Source organism: Pseudopipra pipra, chromosome 10, assembly GCF_036250125.1.
Source record: "Pseudopipra pipra isolate bDixPip1 chromosome 10, bDixPip1.hap1, whole genome shotgun sequence".
Lineage (NCBI taxonomy): Eukaryota > Metazoa > Chordata > Aves > Passeriformes > Pipridae > Pseudopipra > Pseudopipra pipra.
The window spans coordinates 9156953-9174548 of NC_087558.1; the positions used below are offsets into that span (position 1 = coordinate 9156953).

The window sequence follows — 17596 nt, forward strand, 5'->3', positions numbered from 1 at the left end:
ACCTCCTGCTTTATCAGCCTGGCCTCTTCCCTGGGCTGCAGAGTGAGCAGTGGGGCCCAGCTCCCCCCCCTCGCTGCACCAGGCATCCCCCCCCACAGCAGGAGGGATTTCGGGAAGGAGATAAATACCAGATGGGAGAGGGCTGGGTTGCCAGGAACACACTTCCCGCATGCCAAGAGTTGCTGGCACGAGTGGGTGCGTGAGGCGGGGAGTGCCCGGGAGTGCCCCTGCTCCCGGAGACTGCTCACCTCGTTCCCTGGGGGCCAGCAGCCAGCTGGGGATGGGACAGGTAGAGAGAGTCCCGTGCCCCCCTGCTTCCCTCTGCCCCCAGAGGTAGCCGGGACAGGGAACACATCCCCTGTGCTGGCGGCACACAGGGAGGTTGCCTCCCCCCGTGCTGGGCACAGCCCTGCCCTTTTCCCCCGGGGTCTCCACCACCCTCGGTAGGCCACCAGCCCGGCAGCGGCCCAGCTGCACACCCTGCTGTCAGCCCTGCCTGGCACGGCTCTGGGCGGCAGCATGACTCACTCGCTCAGCTCACAGCCAGCCAGAGCCTCGCCGTGCCAAAGCCCCGGCACAGGGGCTGCCCAGCCGCGCTGCAGTGCCCACATCCCCAGATGAACCCGCTGTGTGCCCCCCAGGGGCAGGTTGGAGCAGGACAGCAGGAAGCGCACAGTGCCTGGGCTAAGCGCTGCCCAGCCTCCCTCCCCAGCACACAGCCCACATGAGAGACCCAGGCATCCCGACAGCTGCCCTCTCGCGGGATCCCCCTGGGTACCAGCCCGTGCCCGTGGCCTCCACCCGTCGCCCCACCCCCAGGGCTGCCAGCCTGCTCCACCTGCCTCCCTGTCTGTTGTCATGGTGACCAGAGATGTGGTGACAGGCGAGGATGGAAGCTCACACCCCAGCAGGGCTGTTTGCCCAGCGGGGTTAGCTGCCCCCACCCTCCTGTTCTCCCCATCACCCCCAGGTCTGGGCAGGGGACTCTCCATGAAATCTCTACCCCATGCAGCATGCTGAGAGTGCTCCATCTGCTCAGATGTTGAGATCACAGCTGTGCCCCAGGCAGCTCATGTGAGGGATGGGAGCAGTGCCATCCTCCTGCCCTGACACAATTGGAGCCCACTCAGGGTACCCTCTTCCCAACTCCAGGCTGTGCACCAAGACAGACAAACTCATCTCACTAGTAACCACCTCTTCTTCCTCCCTGGGAAGGGCACTGTCCCTCCAGGAAAGGCTTTTTGGCCTTGTCTTCCCACATCAGCAGCTGCAGGGCCAGCAGAAGATGAGGAACATGCCACCTTTGCACACTTGCCCCGGGCTCAGCCATGGGGCAGCTGCCAAGCAGGATGTCTGTCCCCCAACATCTCCTCACTACGGCGACAAAGGGTCACCACAACCGCTGTCCCACGCGGTCATCTATCCCCATTGCCTGTACCCAGCCCTGGTGTGTGTCTCTGCTCCCCCAAAAGACCCGAACCGTGGCAAAGGCAGCACACAAAGCGGCATTCTCACCTGGGCCTTGGCTACCGAGACCCAGTGGCAACAGCCAGGGATGGACACATCCTCAGCCTTACAAGTGACCTAGTCCCTCACACCAGGATGGGGGCTCAGAGAAAGCAGCAGTGCCAGCAGCAGGCACTTGGATAGGGCCCCTAGGCTGCAGCTGCCACCACTGTGGAGCAGAAGTGCCATTTCACATTTCTTGGCAGGGCTCAAAGCAGCACAGATGGAGGTACCCGCGCCGGCCTCCTGGCATGGCTCGACAGCCCCCAGCCCTGTGGCACCCACCCTGGGTGACAGCACTGACTGCCTCCCAGACCTGCAGCTAAGGAAGCCTCGCATCCTGTGGCTGATGCCTCCTACCTCCTCCAAGCTCCCTGACATCCAGTAACTGCCTGCCGGGCCACTGACTCCATCCCTGTCCAGCCTTGGGGACCACCAGGCACTCCCATCCAGTCCAACTCCAGCTGCCCAGGGGTCCCTGCAGAGCCTGGGTATGACATGTCCCACCACAAGCCACTTGCACACACACAGGGTGATTTTCCACTGTAGAACCACTTGAAGCACCAGCGGCTGCAGGAAAACCCCTCACCTCCATCACAGCACCTGGAGTAGGCACCTCAATTCCCACCAAGGGCACAGGGCTCAGGGGCAGCACCCAGGTGTGGGGCTGGGGCACGGCAGGCAGGTGAGCTCCAGAGCATTGCCCAAGTGCAGGCAATGCAGCACAACCTCCACTGCCCATCCCACTGAAGCCAGGATCTGGCCCCATGCCCCTTGCCCAGCCCCATATCCACCCTGGGTGGCATGGCTGGCCCCCAGCCCTTACATCACCCCCAAGGTGTCCCAGTTTGGGGGCTACTGCCCAGGTTTAAGGAGCCAGGGCAGGAAAAAACACCTGCTTCCCACTCCCGCAGCCCCTTCTTCCTTCTGGAGTTGGCTTTGTGTCGGACAAAAGGCTGCAAAGGAAGCAAGAAAGAAGATTACGTGGCTGCTAAAAGGCGGATAACGAAGGTGGGATGAAAGCCAGGGGAAGGAGGGCACTCTGTCTGGTTCACTAGAGGGGATGCTATCTCCAATGGCAGGAGATGAGGGAAGTCCCTCATGCATCCCACTGTCCACCCACCCACATTCAGGTCCCTAGCACCTTCCCCCTCTGCCCAGGGATGCGTGACACAGCACTGCCCTGCCCCACCCACAGCCCAACTGTGCTGGCACAAATCCAGCCCTCCTCCTGCCTGGGATGGGCAGAGGGTCCTTCCCACACCCCAGAATCCCAGACAGCCCCGCAGAGTATCCCCTACCCCACAGCCAAGCCAAGCAGTTCCCCTGGGTGCATGGCACTGTAACAGATACAGGTGTGGGATAAGTGGGGCCATTCCCAGGGTGACCCCTTTCCAGCCTCTCCCCAGCAGCCTGCCAGGCTGGAAACCCTCCTGGAGTGCTGCACTGGTGCCACTCACATCCCACACAGCCCATCTGCTCCTCTTCTCGCTCACCCCCCGCCCCGCGCGTGCCACGGCCTGCTGGTCCCTGCCCACGGGCAGTGGCACGTGGGCTCAGCGATGGGAAAAGCAGGCCACATCTCAGCGTGGGCCTCTTGCCTATTTTCCCAGGCACTTTTCACAGAGAACAGAAGCCTTCACATGAAAAAGTTCAACCTGGTTCCCCAGCAAAGGCAGAAATAAAGGCATTTCTTTGCCAGGAGAGCAGGCACCACTGCCCCGACCTGGCTCTGGTGGGGGAGAGCAGGGACCAACTTTCTGCAGAGCCAGACATAAAGGTAAAAACATGGCTGAGCCTTCCCAAAATAGAAGTACCTGCCCACTGTCATGGACCATTCCAGCTGATGCCCTTCTGCAGCACCTTTCAACAGAATCTCAGGCCATGGGGATGCTGGCACAGAGAGATGAACCACAGAACTGTCTGTAAAACCCCCCTCACACCTCATGACATTCTCATAGGGCTGATCTGGAGCTGGCAAGTGCCATTTCCACACAGGGCTCTGGCTTAGCTGCAACCCAGGACCCCCACATAAGCCACGGGGCCCGGACGTGAGGGAGCAACAGGAACAGTGCTGCTCCAAGGTAGGGTAGTCATCTCCAACCAGCCACAGCTGCTGCTGTCATCATCATCCCCAGATCCAGGGGTCAGGGTTGTACCCAGGGCTCAGGAAAGGTGCAGCAGCCTCAGTCTGAGCTTAAATAGCACCTCAGCCCCAGGTGACCCGAATGGGGGGAATCCCAGGTGAGGCTGACCAGGACCACTGATGCCAATTGGTAAAATCACCACCCTGGCAGTGAAAAATGCAGAAGGATAGAGTTAGGGTGGGTCTGGGACAGAGGTGTATAGAAGGGATGCGAACATGGCTCTGCTGGGACAATGGGGTCTTGCTGACCCATGGCAGGACCCCACAAGGGATGGCCCTTCCCCTTGTCCACAGAGAGCCCATGGGGAAGGGCCAAGCCATGTAACAAGGAGTGTTCTGGGGCACAGTCCCCACGTGGCCACATTCACACACTCCTGCAGAATCACACTTGTGTGCCCCTGCCTTCCTGCAAAAGCATATAATGGGAAGATGTGAACAAACGTGCACACATATGTGCAGAGACTCACATGTAGGGAGTTAAGGGGACTGGTAGGGGTTGAGGCAGGACCGGTGTGGCTCCAAAGGGGGACTCCAACACAGGGAGCCTGCAGGAGAGGGTGCCTGGATGGGTGTAGGCCAAGAGACACAAGTAATGGGCTGGGGACAGCCTGGCTGGGGAGACCTGGGGTGGGATTCTGAGGGATTGAGCCTTCTGGGCTGCAGAGAGCTGGTGGATTGGAGAAGGGCGTTAGGGGATCTTTTTGGCATCACCTTTATGCGCCAGCTGTGTCTGGTGGTCCTCAGCTGCCTGACCTGGGGGCACCCGCCCGTGCCAAGGGCTCCCCTCTCCACAGGAGCACCCCGTGGTTGAGGGCATGCCTGAGTCGGGTCGACCGCCTCAGCCGGGCTGTGCCCGGGGGACCACCCTGCGCTGGGGCCGGGGCAGGGGCTGGGAAGGCGGGCTGGGAGGGTCCCCATCCCAACCGGGCGGGCATCAGGCACCGACCGAGGGGGTCCCTCGACTCTGTCCTGGCCGGGCCGGGCCGGGCCGCGGCGCTCCGGAGCCGCCCCCCGCCGGGGGGGTCCCCGCTCCCCCCGGATGCATGACTTCATCCTTCCGCCCGGGTTTCCTCCCCGCCGCCGCCGCCGCCGCCGCAGACCGGCTCCCGGCTCGGCGCGGCGCGGCTCGGCCCGCTCGGCCCCGCCATGTCGCAGGTGCTTCCCTACGGCGAGGACAAGGTGGGCCGCTACGGCGCCGAGCCCGAGGCGGGGGAGCTGCCCTTCAGCTGCCGCCTGCAGGACACCAACGCCTTCTTCGCGGGCAATCAGGGCAAGCGGCCCCCCAAGCTGGGACAGATCGGCCGCGCCAAAAGAGGTACCGCCCGACCCCCGCCTCTGCCCTCCCGACCCCCGCCTCAGCCCCACGGCATCCCCGGGCCCCCGGATCTGCCCTGCAGCATCCCCGGCTTTGTCCTGGGACCCCCGGATTTGCCCTGCAGCATCCCTGGCATCCCCGGCGCTGCCTCCTGCCTCTCTGGCGCTCCCCCACGGTATCCCCGAGCCCCCCGGATCTGTCCTTTCATCCCTGGTGCTGACTCTTGCATCCCCGGCGCTGCCCTATGGCATCCCCGGGACCCCTGCATCTGCTCTGCAGCATCCCCGGCATCCCCGTCACTGCCTCCTGCATCCCCGACGCTGCCCCACGGCATCCCCGGCTCTGTCCTTGGATCCCCGGCTCTGCCCTGGAATCCCCGGCTCTGCCCTGCAGCATCTCTGGCTCTGCCCCAGCACACCCGGCGCTGCCCCCCGGCACTGGCCCTTGCATCCCCAGCGCTGCCCCACAGCACCCCCAGGATCCGCGATTCTGCCCTTGCATCCCAAGCGTTCCTGGCACTGGGCAGTGCATCCCTGGCACCCCTCGACATCGTCCCACAACATCCCCAGGACCCCCGATTCTGCCCTGGTTCTTCCCCACGGCATCCCCAGTCTCTGCCCTGCAACATCTCCAGCACTGCCCCACGGCATCTCCGGTACCCCGATGCCAGCTCTTACATCCCCAGAACTGCCCCACAGCATCCCTGCAACTCCCAGCTCTGCCTTGCATCCCCAGCGCTGTCCCCTGCCACCCCTGGCACTGCCCCACAGCATCCCCAACACTGCTTCCCCAGTATCCCCAGCACTGCCCCCCACATGCCCAGAATCTCCATCTCTGCCCTACATCAACTCTAGCACTGCCCCCCGGCAACCCTGAGACCCCCCAGCTCTGCAATTGATGGCAGGCACTGCCCCAAAACCACAGGCTCCCCCACCCCCTGCTCCAGACACCAGCACTGTCCCCCCCAGTGCTGCCCCACAACCCCCCCCCGTCTCGGTACTCCCCCCGGGATTACCCTGCAGCATCCCTGGAGCTGCCCCTGGGACTGTCCCCAGTCATCCCTGGGGCTGCCCCCCAGTGCCCCCGGGACCCCTCAGAACTTCTCCTCAGTACCCCTGGGACTGCCCCCCTCTCATTCCCTATAAACAAGCCCCCACTCTCCCCCCATCATCAGCAGGAACAGCCCCCCGGCCCCCTAAACCTCTCTCCCTCCACATTTCTGCCTGCCTGCCGCAGAGACCCCATCAACAGTCTCCGGTAATGCTGATCAACAAACACTCACCCCCACACCCCCCCGCTTTACTGTCCCCCCGGGACTCCATGAACCCATGTCCTGCCCTCCCCACTTTACTGCCTGCTGCGGAGACCCCCATCAATATCTCCCTTGCTTCCATCAGGACACAAATAAATGCCCCCCCTCCCCGCGCACCCTGATCTGTCACTGTTGATCCTCACTGATGCTTTGTGGACCCTCAAGAATGGCCCCCACTTTTCCTGCAGCCCCCCATCCTGCCTGCTTGGGGGACCTCCATAGGCAAACACCCCTCCTTGAGCTGCAGAGGCAAGGTGGGGGGGGAAGAGCCCCCCCGCCCCAGCACAAATACACCCCAGCCCCGCAGAGGGGAGAGCCACTGCCTGCTCCACTGCCCCCCTTTGCGGTGGTGGAGGCTGGGTCTAGCAGTCCCCTCCAGGGATGGAGGGGGGGGATGGTTCTCCCTCCGTGGTCTGGATGCTCTCCCAGTGATGCTGGTGACAGGTGGGGGGGGTCTGGTCACTCTCCCCCCAGGGTGGTGATGAGGGGTTACGGACCGGTAGTGATGTTGGGGTAGGGGGGTCTGTCCTCCACCCTCCAGGGTGATGGTGATGGGAGGCACCTGCCGAGCCCGTCATGTCGGAGAGTGTGTGTGTGTGTGCGTGCGTGTAGCCCCCTGATGGTGATGCTGATGGGGGTCTGTCCGGCCTCCCACCGGTGATGCTGATGCGGGGGGAGGGGGGTGCCCAGTGGGTGATGCCGAGAGGGGGCTCTCTGGAAGGTGGCAATGATGGGGGGGCTGTTCAGCCTCCCATGGTGATGCTGATGGTGGGGGTCCGTGCAGCCCGCCGTACTGGTGGGGGGCTGTCCGGCTCCCCCACCTGTGATGCCGGTGGTGGGGGTGGGTGTCCTGTGCAGCGGGTGATGCTGACGGGGGTCTGGCTGCCACCCCCGCCGAGCAGGCGGTGCCCCCCCCCGCTGGGTCATTACCCATTCCAGTCCTGTTGCTCTCATCAGCGCCTGCCGCAGAGAGGAGGGGGGGGTCCTTCCTGGTCTATTCCTGCCCCCCCACTTCCCTAACCACCCATCCAGAGGCAGCCGGCTGGCTGCAGGGAGGGATGCTGCCCCTAACCAAGCCGGGTGGGGGGAGGGTGATCCCCTCTCCTTCACCCTCATTGCACCCACCTGAACCCCCTTTGCCCCACTTCCCAGCATCTGGGGGGCACACATGGAGCCGGGGGGGGGGGGGGCAGAGGCTGACTCGTCCCCTCGCCCACGCGCCCCCCGCCTGTCCCCGCAGTGGTGATCGAGGATGACCGGATAGACGAGGTGCTCAAGGGCATGACGGAGAAGTCGCCGCCGGGGGTGTAAGCCGGGACCCGCCGCCAGGACCCGCCGGCCGAGCCCCGCTCCAGCCCGCCGCCCCGCATGCTGGCTGGACCGCCGATGAGGAGGGGGAGGCCATGCCCGCTGCCCCCCTCCCCGGCCCGGGGGGGGGCCCTGCAGCCACCACCACCCCCCCCCGAGCCATGCACTTTACCCCTCCGCCTCCCCCCGGGGCTGGGACAACCCGCCGAGCCCCCCACCCTGGGCGAGGACCCCCCTCCCCGGGGAAGGGGTCCAGCCCCCTGCTCCTCGGCACATCCCCCCCATCCTCCTTGGCGGAGGGTCCCCGAATCCCGGGGCGACCCGGCCCCACGAGCACGGGGGGAGCGCTGCTGTCCAGAGACATTTTTTGCTCCATCGTTTTTTGCATGAGCTTGGTGGCCCGGGCGGCCGGCCCGGGGGCCGAGGGTCAGCCCCACCACTCCGGCACGCTTCTTTTTAAACAGAAACTCCTCATATTTGTATTTTTATATCCGAATCTTTGTTAAAAACGATCTGCTGACGTTGAGATGTCGAAGTAACCGCATCAGGAAAACAAACAAAAACAAACAAAACAAACAACAAAAAAAGGTTCATATTTTTTTCCATAAGAAAAAAAAAGACAAAAAAAGAAGAAAAAACCGAGGGCAAGAAATAGATGGGGGGCCAGAGTGATGGAGGGAGCACGAGGAAAGCCAAAGGAGCAGGGAGGGGAGCAGGGACCCCTAGCCTGACCCCCTGCCAGCAGCAGGAGCACCAGAGGGTTTGGCAGCACCACCAGCTGCTGCAGTCCCCTCCAGGCAGCACCAGGGCAGAGCCCACCGGGGCTGGCTGCAGGTGCCAGGGAGTCCCAGCACTGCCCCTTGCTTGAGGGTGGTGGGGCCTGGGGGGAAGTGGGGAGGGCAGGGACTGTCCTGAGTCGTTGTTTTTAATTTTGTACTTTAATTTAATTTTATTTTTTAAGAAGCTTCTCGGGGGGTTCTGATGTGCATGAGAAACTCATCATCTTTTTCAATAACCTACGAGTGGCATTTATGGAGACAACGACGCAAAAAAAAAAAAACCAAACCACACAACAAAAAAATACCAAACAAAAAAACTGAGAAAAAAAACTCAAAAAAAAAAAAAGAAAAAAAAATACTTGTGTCATGATGTTCTACAAACGATCCATTGTAAATTTAAATGCCATTTTTCACTGTACTGGTGAACAAAATGCGATGAATAAAATACATTCATGTACTGAGGTGAGGCCGGCAGCTTCCTGCTCCTTTTTGTCCCTCCGTGTTGCCAGCTGTTTTTCGGGGTGCCTGCGGGATGGGGTGCCACGGTGGGAGTGGTGGGGTGTTGACCCCAGAGCCCTTTGCTGTTTCCTGGTGCGGGGGGAGCCACCAGCTGAGGCACTTACACCTTTCTGCAGAAACAGCAGCCCAGCAGCTTGCGCCTCTGTGGTCTGTCACCACTGCCCTGCCGAGGAGGGGTCCACTCTGTGCCCCCCTCAGGGAGCGCTGGTAGCCAGAGAGCCCCTGGTGACACCCCGGTAGCACCTACACCTGCCATGCCGGTACCCGTGTGCAGCCAGCCCTGCCAGCACGTGGTGGCACGCCTGTCACCAGCCCTGGCACATGCCTGTCACTGCGCTGCTGGCCCCAAGGCACTGGCAGATGTGGGCCAGGCGTGTGCAGCACACCAGGGTTGTCACCACAGCCAAAGAGTGGGGATGGAGGGGTACAGGGGCAGATGTGCCACCCTGCCTGCCCTGTGGTGCTCCCTGCCCCATGCTGGCACATCCCAGCCTGGACCCCCCACCACCTGGCTGGGGGTGACAAGGACACGGTGTCCTTGCATACCCCCATAGCCAAGGAGGCTGGGGCAGGGGTCCTGGTGCACGATGGGGTGGGGGGTGGAGCAGTGGGCACCCCCCATCCTGTCCCCTGCACCCAGTGCCAGCATCCTCATTCTGCCCTTAGCCCAGCTGCCTGTGCCAAGGGGAAGAGACGGGGGGGGGGGGCAGGGAGCCACTCCCCGCAAGATGGATGGGTGGAATTAAACCCGATTTGGTTTCATTACCGGCCGCAAAGCCCGGAGTCCTGGCTGCTCTCCAGCCAGGCAAGGAAAGGCCAGGGAGGGAGCACAGCATCACCGGAGCATCCCGTTGCCCCCTGGGAGGAGGCCAAGTATCCCCCCATTACTCACTCACTGGGCAGCTTTTGGGGGGGGATACACTGCTTCCCCATCCCCTGCCCGTGAAGATGGAGCAGCTTAAGGCTTTTTTGGGTGGGGAGAAGTCGGAGAAGCCCCCCTGGGTCACAGCTGGATGGCAAGGAGGTAGTCCTCGTCGTCGTCCAGGGGGGCGGGGGGCGGCGGCGGGACAGGGGGCGGGAGGGGCTGGTGCAGCCGGCGCCCCAAGGCCACATCACGGGGGTCCAGAGGCTGCCCCTTGCGCATGATGTAGAGGAAGTAGTGGAAGGCGCCGGCGTCCCCGTCCCCGCAGGCAGTGTGGCGCAGGGACCAGCCAAAGGCCTCCTGGGCATAGTGGGGCTTGCGGAAGTGGGGCTGGGCGAAAGTGATGGAGAGGAAACAGCCCCCTGGGCGCAGCACCCGGCTCACCTGCAGCAAGAGAACCCCCAGGATGGGGTGTGGGGACACAGTGAGGTTTACCCCTTTGGCTCCATTACCAGGGATCCCCAGCACCATCTGCTAAAGATCCCCCCCCAAAACTCTCCCATTGCACCCCAAAATCCACTATCTTAACCTTGACCCTCCAAGGGACACACCCCCAGTTCTGACCTTCCCCCAGATCACCCACAGCTTGGTGGTAATAAGGAACACACCCCAAAACTCTTCACCCCCACCCACAGAAGACAGCATGGAAACCCAACCCTGTCATGGGGAAAAGCTTTGCCCTCCTGGGCACAGGGGCCCCTCAGCACAGCATGGGATGCCCATCCCACCCACCCCTTTCTGTGGCACCCAGTACCACCCCCTGCCAATACCCAGAATCTAACGGGGGAGGGCAAGGGGTGTTTGATGGGAAAGGATTCAACCCTTTTAATCACCATTTTCTCCCTGCTGGAATTAAGCCCCGCTAACAGGATGGAAAAGAACATCAATTTTCTTGCTTGGCTTTATCCAATGTCAAAAGGCTTTTACGGCCAGCGCCTGCGTGCTTTGCATGCAAAGGCACTGCCCTAGGCGGGCGGGTGGCCAGGTCCCCCCCTGGCCACCCTGCCCCAGGCGGGGACACCCCCAGGCCCCCCCGGCAAGGGCAGAGAGTCACCGCTGCAGGGAGAGGGCTGGGGGCCAAGTGGGGGGTTTCCCAAGCTCTGGTTTAATCCTGCTGGGAAGCTCCACAGCTCAGCACTGGCTGGGGCCAGGAACAGAGGGGACAGGCAGCCTGTGTGTCCTCCCCTGCTGCATTAGTGGATTTTGTACTAAACCTTAGTGGTTTTGACCAGGAAAAGGGGAAGGCAGGTCCCTGCATCCCTCCCCGGGCACCCAGCTCAGCATCCCTCCTGGGAAGTGCCTGAAAATCTGCCCTGGGAAGACCCCAGAGCTTCCCAACCGATGAGCGGGGAGGGGTCCCCGGGGCTGGGAGTAGACAGGGATCTCCGGCTGGAGCTGAGCAAGGCATCCCGCATGTCCGCATCCCATCCCTCGTTAATAGAGCAATAACGGCCGTTGCTTAGAGACAGGAACAGGAAACCTTTCCATCCGCCAGCCAGAGCCTGGGGGTGGGAAAGGGGGCTGCGGGGGCTGCTCCCCGCTCCGGCGCCCGCCACACTTGCTGCCCCCGGATTGCCGGGATGGGGTATCCCTGGGGACTCCCCACAGGCAGGGTGGATTTTCAGGTTCTTATGTCCCCTCCCCAGGGAGAGCAAGAGCAAGACAGATGCTGTGAACCTCCCACAAGAAACGGGATGGGGGCGGGAGGGGAGATGCCCTGGCCAGACCCCTCTGAAGGGACCTCCAAAGCAGCAAGCAAGTGGGAACACCCAGCGAATCCCCCTGGGGATGAGGACAGCAGGGACCGGCCGCGGGTGGAGGCTGGTACCCAGCAATGCTGGGGGAGGGCAGGGATTGAGCAGGGGATTAAAAAGGGGAAAAAAAAAAGGGAAAATTAAATCCCTGCCGTTTGGCAAAATGACAAGGACAGGCAGCAGAGCTGGCAGGGAGTGCAGGGCACGGATGATGAGCACAGCCCTGTTGCCCTGCTGGGGGTCCCACTCCCTCCCAGGCTCAGTGGGGCAAGAGAGGATGAGGGGGTGTCAACAGCCATGAGCACCCTCCCAGCACCCCGTGTCTGCACCCCAGGGTGCCAGGCAGGCACAGCAATTAATTATCCTGGCAGTTCTTCCTGCAGGGGAGGGGAGGTTGTCAGGACCGGCACCCCCGCGCCAGGGCAGGTTCAATCCGGTCCCTGTCTCCACCGCCGCCAATTAACAGGGGCCCCGAGGCATCGCCTGTCCCCGTGGCAACACCATGGCCCTGTCGATGCTGACTGGAGTTGCCATGGCAACCCCAGACCAGATGATGGGGACCCCGGCTAAGGAGATCGAAGCTGGGGCGGGGTGAGAGCTTGTCACAGCCCCACAGTCGTCACCTTGCCCTGGGCAGGCAGGGCCACCTCGGCATGTCCCCCCAGGTCCCCTGCTGCCACCCACACTTGGATGGGGCTCATTTTTCCTGCTAACTCTTCATACTTAGGGTGCAAATAAAGACAGGGGCTATCCAGTCCCTCAACAGGACCCAGGGACACAACCTGCTCCATCCACCTCCCTGCAGAGGAGGTGCTGGGGGATGAGTGGGGGTCTCCCACCCCCAGGGGTGCTGGTAGCCCCCCAGGTGTCCCCCTGCAGCATAGCTGAGGGGGCAGCACCAACTGGCAGGGCAGAACCACTGGCTGGGGCACCCACAGGGAAGTAGGGATGTGAGCAGGCACTCTGCACCTTCCCCCACCCCAAAGAGGGGTGGGGGTCCACCCTCTGCCCCTCTCCTCAGCTCCCCCCAGCCCATACCTCCGCCAGCACCCGGCGCATCGAGGCAGCTGCCTGGGGAGAGACATCCCAGGGGTCGGTTTCCTCCACCATGAGCACGTCGAGAGTGCCCTTCTCCAGCACCACGTCGAAGGAGGCATCTGGGAAGGCGAGGGCGCGGATGTCCATGACGGCCCAGCGCAGGCCGGGGCAGCAGCGGGCACAGCGGGCGCGCATGGCGGCGATGCAGGCGGGGGAGAAGTCAATGCTGGTGACGTCGGTGTAGCCCAGCTCGTGCAGGTCATGGCTCAGGGCGCTGTTGCCACAGCCTGTGTGGGGCATAGCTCACCACGGGGCTCGGGATGCCCATGGTGGGGGGGGGCTGGCACCCCAACTCTATTCCTCTGGACCCAGGGAAGGGTGTGGGTGGGCTGGGGCTGCTGGAGAGGGGCAGGTCATTGCTTTGATGCCAGTTAGTGAGTGCTGGGATATTTATTAATTACCCTCGTCCCTTAACATGGGTGCTTTGGGCTCCTGTCCCAGGGCAGCCTCACGCACTGAATCCCCACACCTCGCGGTGGGATACATGGAGAGGCTGGAGGCAGGGAGGGGGCAGGGGGTATCCCCAGTCCTCCCCCCAGTAGTGCTAGAGGGCAGGAGTCGGCTGTGTCCTCTAAGAAGCTGCCGAGAAATTCCAGTGGGAAAGTAGGGGAGCGTGCAGCTTCGGAGGGGGGGTTTAACCGGGACAGACGGACAGAGGGATGGAGGAACTGCTGTCTCAGGGAACAGCACCCTGTCCAGCAGAACACTGGGAGAGGCCCCCTCCCATACCCTCCTCTCAGAGCCGCTCCGCCGAGGCTCGGCCGCTCCACAGGGTGACTGGGGGGATCCCGGGGGGGCGTGGATTTGGGAGCTATTAAGCACAGCTGGCAGCGGCTGATCCGCTAACAGGATCGGTGATTACACCCGCCTAATCCCGTCGGCCCGGCAGCGGATCAGCCCGCAGGTGGGATTACGGGGCGGTTATACCCGCCCTGCCGCCCGCCCGCACCCCCGGCCCCGCCGGGCCGGGCCGGACGCAGCTCCCGCTACCGGCTCGGTGACGCATCGCCCCCTGGCGGCCAGCGCCAGCGCATCGACCGGCGGGACCCCGCGCTCTGCCCGCCCTCCACCGGGCACGCCGGGCATGGGGCACGTACCGAGCACGAGGATACGGTCACCGGGGCGCAGCTCGGGCTCCAGCTGCGGGAGGAAACGGGAGAGCCCCCCCAGCCACTCGCGGGTCTCGGCGCCCTCCTGCTGGTACAGCGCGTCCCAGAAGCGGCGCCGGCCGTACTGGGGGTTGGCGGCGGGCGCGCGCCGCCGCCGCTCCATGCCCGGGAGCGGGGCGGGAGCACCGGGCGCCACGTGCCGCCCGCGCCCCCACGTGCGGCTTCCGGCCCGCGCCGGGTGCGCCGCGCTGAGCGCTCCGGGCGGAAACAGGGAGCGGCATGGCGGCAGGTCGGGGGGCCGCGGCGCTGCGGCGGGCATGGAGGGAGCGGCGGGCGGCGCTGCTGGAGCCCCGCTACACCCCGCTGGTGGCCGCCTGCCTCTGCCTGGCCGAGGGCGGTGTCAACCTCTGGGTCATCCGCAGGGTGCCCTGTGAGTGCCGCGGCCCGGCCCAGCCCGGCGTGGCGCTGCCCCCGCGGGGGTGGCGGGGCCGGTCCGGGACAGCGCGGGGCGGTGCGGGGACAGTGACAGTGACAGCTCGGCCCCGCGGGGGCGGCGAGGGGGGGCTGGCCCTGGGGCAGCGCGGGGGGCGGGGATCCCGCGGACGGGGGGACAGGGCCGCTCCGGCCCTGGCGGGGGACAGCATCCCCCGGCAGGGGGGTGGGGGCGGGCTGGGGCTCCTGGGTGGGACGGGGGGATGCAGAGGTGGATTGCGGGTCCTGAACGGTGCTGGGGTGGCCACAGGGGCAGGATGGAGGGCCTCTATGGGGCCGGGGGCTTTAGAAGGGATGGGAGGGGTATGAAGGGATGGGATGGGATGGGATGGGTGTCCTGGAGGGGACAGAGGAGGATGCAGGGTTGGGTTGGGGGTCCTGGATGGGCCCAGCAACACACACAGGGGTGGGCTGGGGGCTCTGGATGGAATGGGAGGGATGCAGGGTTGGGCTGGGAGTCCAGCAACACACACAAGGGTCAGCTTGCGGCCCTGGATGGGGCTGGGGCCAGGGGGGCAGAGCCTGGGCTGGCAGCATGGCATGGAGGCACAGGGCCAGGCTGGTGGGTCGGGAGGTAGGTGAGCCCCCACACCCCCTGCAGTGCTCCTTGGCCCCCCTTGCCCCACCTGAACCCCCCCCCATCCCCACAGACACTGAGATCGACTGGAAGGCCTACATGCAGGAGGTGGAGGGTTTCGCCAACGGGACCCTGGACTACACCCAGCTGAAGGGTGACACAGGGCCGCTGGTGTGAGTGACAGGGACACCCAGCTCCCCGTGACCGGCGGCTCCCAGGAGGGGCCGCAGGGCCTGGCCCCTCACTCCTGTCTCCCCACAGTTACCCCGCCGGCTTCGTTTACATCTTCCTGGGCCTGTACCATGCTACGGGCCGCGGCTCCAACATCCGCCTGGCACAGTATCTCTTCGCTGCCCTCTACCTGCTTAACCTCCTCCTTGTCTTCCGCATCTACTGCCGAACCAACAAGGTACCCTGGGGCCAGGGCCTGTGCCAGCCACCTCAGAGCCTGCCCTGCACTGCTGAGTCTTCACCCCAGCAACACGGGCAGGGGTCTCAGGTTTGGAGGGGCTCAGACACAGGGGCTCGGTGACAGGCTGCTGACCCTTGTGTGTCTCTGCCCTCTGCAAGGTACCCCCATACGTTTTCTTCTTCATGTGCTGTGCCTCATACCGCATCCACTCCATCTTTGTGCTGCGGCTCTTCAATGACCCCGTGGCCATGGCCATCCTCTTCCTTGCCATCAACCTCTTCCTGGAGGAGCACTGGTCCTGGGGCTGCCTCCTCTTCAGGTGAGGGGCTGGGGGCTGCTCTCCATGGCGTGCTGGGGGCCTGAGCCAGCTGGGCCCTGGGGAGGAGGCTGCGCTGGGCTCAGGGGCTGCCCAGGCTCCCATATGGGGTCTGCAGTGGTAACACAGCTTCCCACTCAGCCTGGCTGTGTCTGTGAAGATGAACATCCTGCTCTTCGCACCTGGACTCCTCTTCCTCCTCCTGCAGCGCTTCGGTCTCCTGGGCTGTATCCCCAAGCTCTGCATCTGTGCCCTGCTCCAGGTGGGTCCCTGCTTGCAGTGGCTGCAGGAGCAAGGAATAGTGGGCTGCCTGCCTGTGTCACAGCATCCTGCTGGGCTGGAGAGCCATGGTTGGGTACAGTGGCATCAGCACCTGTGGTGGCCCCACACAGCAAGCTGGGGGTTGATAAATAATCTAATTCATGGGGCTTTCATCTTTGGCTGAGTGTCCCTGTCGCCCCACATGGCACTGAGGAGGTGACAGGGTGACAGACCTGGCATATGGCTGCTGCCATGGTGCTGGTGTGTCCCTGGCAGGTGGTTCTGGGGCTGCCCTTCCTCCTGGTGAACCCTATAGGGTACCTGACCCGCTCCTTCGACCTGGGCCGCCAGTTTCAGTTCAAATGGACAGTGAACTGGCGCTTCCTCCCAGAAGAGGTTTTCCAGAATCGGGCTTTCCATGCCGCGCTGCTCCTGGCTCACCTGGCTGGCCTGGGGCTCTTTGCACTGCACCGGTGGCACAGGTGAGACCTGGGGTTCCCTTGGGTGCTGGTCTCTGCCAGCCCCCATAATACAGGATACAGATCCATGTCTCGCCTGCCCCCACAATGCTCCAGTCTGGAGTTGCAGGCGGGAATGGGGGGGTGTTACTCTTCTGTTTTGGGGACCATGCTGCCCAGGCATCGTGGCTTACAGGGGAGGGTTGGGGTGGAAGAGACTTTCAGCAGCTGAGATTGACGTTTGTGCTTCTCCCTCAGTTCCAAAGAGAGCATCCTGACTTTGCTGAAGGACCCTGCCAAAAGAAAACCCTCATCCCCTCCCTTGACGGTCAATGATATCCTTTGACAGGGTGGGCAGCAAGGGCAGGGAGAAGGCAGGGAGGACCTTGGTCATGCTCCAGGTCCTGCAGCGCTGCCAGGACCAGCCTGTCCTGGAGGAAGGAGCTGTGCTGGATGGCTGGGGAGCTGTTGTGGGATCACACCTCCATCCTCCCATGTTTGCCTCCTTAATGCCTGTGCACAGATTGTCTTCATCCTCTTCTCCTCCAACTTCCTGGGTATCTGCTGCAGCCGCTCCCTGCACTACCAGTTTTACGTCTGGTATTTCCACACACTGCCCTACTTACTCTGGTGCACCCCAACCACCAAGCTCGCCCACATGCCCAAGTATGTGCTGCCGGGGGGGGGAGCACCCAGCTGCTAGGGGTCTGGGAGCAAGGGGGGCTCATATGTGTCCCCCATGCAGACCCCTAGCTTTTTCTGCTGCAGGGTGCTGCTCCTGGGTGTGATTGAGCTCTGCTGGAACACCTACCCCTCCACAGTCTGCAGCTCCCTCTCCCTCCACATCTGCCATGGACTCATCCTGCTCCAACTCTGGTATGGCACTGCCCCCATGCCAGTGTCACACACCCCCACACCGAGCAGGAAATGCACAGCCACATCCAAGAAAGCCCAGTGAGATTGTGGAAGGCCAGACAGTGGGAACTGGCCTCTGGGACTGCCAATTCTGCCTGCTCTTTCCCCACCCAGCTCTCAGGCTGCTCACAGCCATCCCAGGAGAGCCACAAGCCCTTGAACTGTGCAAAGGGGTGTGGTGTGGGGACCCCCAAAAGGCAGGACTTCCACAATAAAGGGGGCTTTTATGTGCCCTTCCCCAGTGTCCTTGTGCTGTGACGGTGTCAGAACACCTAGGGGAAGGCAGAACAGCTGCTGGGGCCATGGGCACTCCCTTTGCAGCCCAGGGAGAGGGGTGCCCAGGGCCGGCAAGCAGCCTCTGGGGTGGGGTTAAAACAGAGGATCTGCAGAATAGCTT

General features: G+C 63.4%; 3 protein-coding genes across 5 annotated transcripts; 2 read left to right on the plus strand and 1 right to left on the minus strand.

Moving 5' to 3' along the window:
- The first annotated feature begins 4731 nt into the window (after positions 1 to 4731).
- Positions 4732 to 8832, plus strand: CAMK2N2 (calcium/calmodulin dependent protein kinase II inhibitor 2). The gene is made up of 2 exons (XM_064666039.1): positions 4732 to 4967; positions 7520 to 8832. The coding sequence occupies exons 1-2, from the start codon at positions 4799 to 4801 to the stop codon at positions 7588 to 7590; spliced, it is 240 nt and encodes a 79-aa protein (XP_064522109.1). The 5' UTR covers positions 4732 to 4798; the 3' UTR covers positions 7591 to 8832.
- On the minus strand, positions 8172 to 14087 carry EEF1AKMT4 (EEF1A lysine methyltransferase 4). 2 transcript variants are annotated; one of them, XM_064666037.1, is made up of 3 exons: positions 13757 to 14087; positions 12600 to 12718; positions 8172 to 10191 (listed from the first exon to the last, which is right to left on the minus strand). In XM_064666037.1, the coding sequence occupies exons 1-3, from the start codon at positions 14085 to 14087 to the stop codon at positions 9889 to 9891; spliced, it is 753 nt and encodes a 250-aa protein (XP_064522107.1). In that variant the 3' UTR covers positions 8172 to 9888. The 2 variants fall into 2 exon arrangements, with proteins under 2 accessions (XP_064522107.1, XP_064522106.1); XM_064666036.1 differs by having other exon boundaries at positions 12600 to 12886.
- On the plus strand, positions 14048 to 17436 carry ALG3 (ALG3 alpha-1,3- mannosyltransferase). Of its 2 annotated transcripts, none has more exons than XM_064666033.1 (9): positions 14048 to 14198; positions 14911 to 15010; positions 15099 to 15246; positions 15408 to 15568; positions 15707 to 15827; positions 16103 to 16308; positions 16543 to 16619; positions 16806 to 16950; positions 17053 to 17436. In XM_064666033.1, exons 1-9 carry the CDS (start codon positions 14048 to 14050, stop codon positions 17240 to 17242), a joined length of 1299 nt encoding a protein of 432 aa, XP_064522103.1. In that variant the 3' UTR covers positions 17243 to 17436. The 2 variants fall into 2 exon arrangements, with proteins under 2 accessions (XP_064522103.1, XP_064522102.1); XM_064666032.1 differs by lacking the exon at positions 14048 to 14198 and adding an exon at positions 14731 to 14834.
- Positions 17437 to 17596: the final 160 nt, after the last annotated feature.

Bases quoted from the DNA above. Each gene is read 5' to 3' on its own strand.
- CAMK2N2 (XM_064666039.1), top strand. From the start codon at position 4,799: ATGTCGCAGGTGCTTCCCTACGGCGAGGACAAGGTGGGCCGCTACGGC. The intron at 4,968-7,519 runs GTACCGCCCGAC...CTGTCCCCGCAG, and splicing joins GATCGGCCGCGCCAAAAGAG to TGGTGATCGAGGATGACCGG.
- ALG3 (XM_064666033.1), top strand. From the start codon at position 14,048: ATGGCGGCAGGTCGGGGGGCCGCGGCGCTGCGGCGGGCATGGAGGGAG. The intron at 14,199-14,910 runs GTGAGTGCCGCG...CCATCCCCACAG, and splicing joins GGTCATCCGCAGGGTGCCCT to ACACTGAGATCGACTGGAAG. The intron at 15,569-15,706 runs GTGAGGGGCTGG...CTTCCCACTCAG, and splicing joins TGGGGCTGCCTCCTCTTCAG to CCTGGCTGTGTCTGTGAAGA.
- EEF1AKMT4 (XM_064666036.1), bottom strand. From the start codon at position 14,087: ATGCCCGCCGCAGCGCCGCGGCCCCCCGACCTGCCGCCATGCCGCTCC. The intron at 12,887-13,756 runs GTACGTGCCCCA...TGCCCCACACAG, and splicing joins TGACCGTATCCTCGTGCTCG to GCTGTGGCAACAGCGCCCTG. The intron at 10,192-12,599 runs GTATGGGCTGGG...CTCTTGCTGCAG, and splicing joins TGCGCCGGGTGCTGGCGGAG to GTGAGCCGGGTGCTGCGCCC.